Here is a 5,845-nt window from a genome sequence, read left to right as displayed (position 1 = left end):
GGGGTGGTGGTGGTGTGCGCTCCGGGAGGTGGGCTGGCTCCCCCTCCGGGTGGCCCGTAAGGAACGGATGGCGCGTGTCCCGGGGAGGCCAGCGTCCTGAACCCCGAGTCTCTTCGGGAAGCCGGGCGCTGTGGTTAGTAGCAGGTACCAGCGCCGCGTCTGTGGCCCCCCCTCAGTGGGTCTTGTGGAGAGTAATAGCTGAGCCCGGAGTACTTTGTTCTCGGTGTTGTTAAACTCTTAAGGGATGCCTTTTAAAGAATAAAAATACTTTTGAGCCTGGGCTTTGGATTTGTACTTCAGCTCCTAGCCCTTGACTAATGCCTTGCTAAACGTTTCTGTGTTCAAGGAGCTCCTGAGGTATTTATGGCCTGTGTTAGACTAACACTGGATAAAAAGAGGCAAAACTTACCGCTCTTACTTTTTTTAGTTTTAATATTAATGAAGAATGATGCGCTTTCTCCTGAGATAATTGGATTGTCACTAGACAAAAATTTGCTTTGGAATTTATTTGTAGTCTTTTGCAAGTACTCTTACAGCTGTTAGCTCTGCTCTGTGAGAATCTTTTTTCTTTTTTTTTTCATTTTCCCAGACTTCCTTCCTCTGAAATGTGATGCTTGTGGGGAAGTCTTCTGTAAAGATCACATCCGTTATGATGACCACAAGTGTAGCTCTGCCTACAAGAAAGTAAGTTCCTATACATGAGTCAGTAATTCACAGTGCAGAATTGCTAAGTCACATATGAAGGCTGCTCTGAAACTTGACCTGTGGTTTCAATAAAAGTGCATGGGAGAACCGCAAGATGTGAGTTAATGATACAGCTGAATTTCAAGTATGTAGAAACATAACATTTCGGAGGTCAGTACTGCTAGGTTCTAGTTACTTTCACTTACACCGCATCTTCCCAGAGGAGCGCTTTATATTTTAAGTAATGTATTGTGGCCTAAAACTTTCTGCAGCCCCAGTCCTTTCAGTTGAAGGACAGCAAACATGAAACTACAGAAGAAATAGAGTAAGTGGGGCCAAAGTTTGATCTCTGGCCCATACTTGGGCTTTGAAGTATTCAAAGGCTGTAATTCCAGAAAGCCTAGAAGCATATTTAAAGTCAACTTACCAAATATGTTGCTAGAAATTGATTTGGCAAAGCTTGTCTAATTTTTGGGTAATGATTTGCAGTTACCTTTGTGAAGTATATCTTTAAAAGCATTAGTAAATGAGTAGAACGTAAACCACTTGTGAACACTTCTATCACCCATGGGTAAGAGAAGGGGAAGGACAGAAAAATAATTGGGTGGGACTTCTGATCTGTGTTGTATGTTCTTAGAATGTGCAGGTTCCAGTGTGTCCCCTCTGCAATGCACCTATCCCAGTACAGAAGGGGGAAATACCAGATATTGTGGTTGGAGCCCACATGGATAAGGACTGCAAATACAATCCAGCCCAGCAGAAGCAGAGGGTAAGGAAACTGCTGTTGAAGTCTAAACTGCCTGCCTAATGCTTGTGAAGCACACTGGTCTCCCACCTGCTCAGTGTGAGGCTTGGTCAGCATGCTCCACAAGCACACTGTAGTGATTAAAATAGCTATATAGACACAAGCATTAGGACATCAAATTGTTGTAACAGCAGGCTGATCTCCCACCTGCTCAGTGTGAGGCTTAGTCTTCTGACAGCAGAATGTGTAGAAGCTTGCTCTGTTTCACCTTAATTCTAAGGGCGCTTGAGCATTTGTGCTTCAGCCTGGTCATTACTTGGGAAGCTGATCATAAAGCAAGCAAACATTGCCAACTTCATGTCCTCTGTTATTTAGATCTTCACAAACAAGTGCTTAAAGCCAGGCTGCAAAAGGAAAGAGATGATGAAGGTAGTTTGTGAACAGTGTGGTGGCAACTTCTGCATAAAACATCGGCATCCTCTGGATCATGACTGTAAAGGGAGCAGCCATCCCACCTCCAAGGCAGGGTAAGCTGTATTTACAATACTTTGAGCTCAAGCTGAAACTTCAGAGCTAGTATCAGGGGTTGGTGGGGAGCTCAGACAAAGAGGGAATTCTGTGAACTACTGGTCACTTGAATAAAATAGCCACTATTTCCTCTCTGTATTTTGGGCCTAATTTCTGAAAGTCTGTGAGCCAAGATAAAAGCTTCTTGTCAAATGCCTTCCTAAAATTCTTCCAAGCTTACTTATCTTGATAGTGTGACTCGGTGTCTTCTAACTGTGAATAAACACTGGCCATCTCAAGTACCCTTTGGGGTCTGGATCTAAGTACTAGAATCCTAAAGTTTTTTCCAGCACCTTGAAGTAAAGAATAAAATCAATACCTTGCCAAGCAAAGTTTAAACTTACTTTTAATAAAAATCTGTCTCTTGCAGGCAGATGTACCTCTCTTGTTCTGTGCAATAGGACTGTAAGGCTTGTGTGACAGATGCAGATAACTAAACTGATGGAAGAGTGAAACTACCGGCAGTGTGCATAAGAGGTGCTGAGCCTGGTTGTATTTCTTTGTAGATATGCAGCTCTGATGAGAGCCTCTCAAACTGCCTTCAAGTCAACGGGAGCAATTGGAGTGCCATCTAATGGGAGTCTTCAGCACAACAGGTATAAGCTGTAGAATGAGAAAAAACAAACAAGATTGTTTAAAAATAGTCTTATGTCAACACGGTGTAGGAGTGCCACTGTCATACCACTAACTGCTCTAGAGTTGGCAGCTGATCTTTGACCAGTGTTGGGAATGTGGCAGAGGGGTTCTGACAGCACAAGTAAATCTTCACTTCTCTGTACTGTAGTGATTAAAATAGCTATATTGACACAAGCATTAGGACATCAAATTGTTGTAACAGCAGGCTGGTCTCCCGCCTGCTCAGTGTGAGGCTTAGTCAAGTTCTGGGAAAATGGTATACAGTCATCAGAATGCTGAGGAAAGGATGGCAAGCATCTGAATTAAAATAAATGGCCCAAGCCCTTCCCTGCCATGGTGTATTTCCTTGTGACTGAAAGAGTTACATGACTAAAGCTTACAGTGCGTTCTTATGTCTTTCAGATGCAGATAGTAGAGGCTCTTCACATCTGGATCAAACATCTGTCTACTTTAAAGTTAATCTTGTCTATAGGTCTTTAAAATTTTCTATGCAATTAACTTATTTTTGTATCATAATGTGTTATACATTCAATAAACTGTCACCCTTTCCAAGCCAACTTTATTTGTTCCTATATTTGGAATAAGAGCTGTAATGCTATGAAAAATACTTGGTGGAAGAAACTGGGGAATGGTGGTAGGAAGAAGACTAAAATTAGTATGAAACATAGCCAGCTTTGCTTAGGGCATACTAAGTCTGAACTATGAGTTTCTGAAGATGAAAGTCTGAAATAGAAGCTATGTCTCAATGTCGTATGTCTCAACCCTTTTGGAAATGAACAGGCACACAGTGCAGCATTCTGCTTGACAAACAGCATACATCAACATGAAGCCAGTTTTATATAAGCTGCCTCTTGGTTTCTGAATGTCATTGGAAGTACTTGATTTATAAAGCCATACCTAGTTTTTCTAAGCCCTCCCTAAGCAATTCACTGAAGGCTAGTGCTCAGAGGCATGCACAGTATAATTCTTCATAATTTATTGCCCCTTAGATAGAAACCTAGATATGCATGGGTATCTTTTGTGTTTGGGGTAAAAAGGAAGCCAGAGAAAGTAGCATTAACTATTTGTGTCCCATGTAATGAGAATGAGGCCAAAATACAGTGTTGTCAGGAGAGGCTACTCTTGCTGTCTTCCTGAAAAGCTTTAACAAGTGAAGACATAACAGGTATGCTCCATCTGTTGTTATCTTGATCAGCTATCTTGGCTCTTTAAAACTGCATGAATATCCAGCTGCTTAGCTTGAGCCCTGAAATATTGTAGGTTGATGAAATGGAAATGTGCTGTTAATGAACAATGCTAATTCCCAGCTGGGATCTAAGTAGACCTCTCATCCAGCTAATTGTGAGAAAAATGCCAAGGCTTACTGATGCTGTCAGGGGGTCAAGACCTCAATTTCATGTGTCATTGGAGCTGTTCCTCTGCATGCTGGGGCTGGTGGGCTGGAGTGTTGGTTTAGGACTAACTGAAGGGTAATTGCAGTCCCCTGAATCACCTGCAGCTGTGAGTGCCCAACCCTGCTTTGCTGAGGTGGGAGGATGAGCAGTTTGCATAGCAGAGAATGCTGTGTTCCTTGACCTGGGAAAAATCATCTTTGGTAATACTGTAAGAGATGTGAGCATAAGTGCATTTAATGCTTATGCTTTATACAACCTGGAGGTCTACTGCAGTTGTGCAAAGACTTGGGTGCTTCTTGTTTCTCTTTGGAGAGGCTTAATCCTTAGAGCACAAACGTTGCCTAAAGAGGAAATGGGGATTTATGGTCCTTCACAGGCATAGCATGTAAACAATCAACATACTGACTCGTAGGCCTTTTATCAGAAAGGGCAGAGATAATGTAATTTCTGGCAAACGCACAAGCACAAAGAAATGTGCGCTATCCCATATTCATGTTTGGCTCAATGTGCTTTCTTCTCATCCAGGAAGAGTTTTTGGAGAATGATCAAAGCTATGTGGAAGGCTGTAGTTGGCCAAACTGAATGTGTAAAGCTGGGAGGTATGAGTTACCACTGCTAATTCCATATAGTCTAATTTTATGCAATCATGTGGTCAAAATTGTGATTTGATGGTATCTGTAATACTGTGTTTAACCACGGGATGTCACAATAGGATACATAATAAAACAAACATTATTTTAGGATGTCTAAACATAGAAAACATGCTTTCCCTATTCATGTTGGAACAAAAGCTTAAATTACAACTCTAATTTTGGATACCACTACCTACTGCTTATCCTGTGTGCTCTAATGCCATAACTCAGCCCTAGCGCGTTGCTACAGTACTAGGACTTTTGTATTCTTTCTGTATAATATACAACTGGCCACACGTTCCCAAACAATGCTGTGCACCCCACTGGTGGCATGGGAAGGGGGTTCCAGCAGAGAGCAGCAGCAGGTGCTGACTGTGGTGTGAGGACGTGGACCAGAGCTGAGAGGCTCTGCCCAGCCCAGCAGTGATGGGTGGGGGACAGGATTGGCACCTCGGAGTGTGGGGAGGAGGTGGGAGGAGCAGCAGCAGGTGTGACCCTGGTTCAGACAGGAGAAGGAAGCAGAGGTGTGAAGGTTTACCTCTTCCCATCGGTGTATATAATGGGGAGTTGCTGCTGCCAGCATCTGCTACCACAGCCAGCATCTCAGCTCTTACTGGGATCAAAGCAAATGGAAACAAAACCCCTGTTTCAGGTTGTCATGAAAAAAATATTCCATCTACGTGTTTGTTTTTGGTAAATATTCTTGCCCTTAAATTACCAAGGAGAAATGGAAATGTTTGTGCACATGGTATTTATAGAAAATGAAAACATGGAAACCAATCCGTTCCCTGGAAACCTTGTCCTCAGAGATGTTTTCTCATCCCCTCAAGCCGCAATGTCCGCCTCTTCTCGGCACGTTCCCTCAGACCTGGTCAGGACAGCAGATCACGCTGTCTCAGACATGGAGCCTTTAGGATCTGCTGGCTAAAAGGCATCGCCTCCATTCTCCAGAGAGCTGCATCTCACTGTGTTAGCAGCTGGCATGGCACCCATGGGGAGACGCGCGGGCCTGCTGCGGCCAGCAGCACCCCTGGCTTATGCGGGGAGCACTGGGGCTGGCCTCCCACCCGGTGTCCTTCGTGGAGAGTGCAGGGGTGGGTGCTGCCAGGCCCTGAGGGGATCCCTGCCAGGCCCTGAGGGGCAGGGGTCCCTGTCAGGGCGCGGGGGGATCCCTGTCAGCCCCGGGG

At 44.1% G+C, this 5,845-nt stretch overlaps 1 protein-coding gene across 1 annotated transcript in view; it reads left to right on the top strand.

Annotated features, from left to right (window-relative positions):
* Nucleotides 1–2,940, top strand: part of ZFAND2A (zinc finger AN1-type containing 2A) — an 8,252-nt gene extending 5,312 nt beyond the window's left edge. The window contains 5 exon segments of the mRNA XM_019473943.1: nucleotides 29–144; nucleotides 590–684; nucleotides 1,322–1,453; nucleotides 1,805–1,956; nucleotides 2,503–2,940. Coding sequence (XP_019329488.1) covers nucleotides 29–144; nucleotides 590–684; nucleotides 1,322–1,453; nucleotides 1,805–1,956; nucleotides 2,503–2,713 — 706 coding nt within the window. The 3' untranslated portion in view covers nucleotides 2,714–2,940.
* Nucleotides 2,941–5,845: the final 2,905 nt, after the last annotated feature.

Source organism: Aptenodytes forsteri, unplaced genomic scaffold (assembly GCF_000699145.1).
Source record: "Aptenodytes forsteri isolate BGI_AS27 unplaced genomic scaffold, ASM69914v1 Scaffold55, whole genome shotgun sequence".
NCBI lineage: Eukaryota > Metazoa > Chordata > Aves > Sphenisciformes > Spheniscidae > Aptenodytes > Aptenodytes forsteri.
Note: the sequence above shows the minus strand (reverse complement) of the source record. Positions and strands in the feature narration are given on the sequence as shown.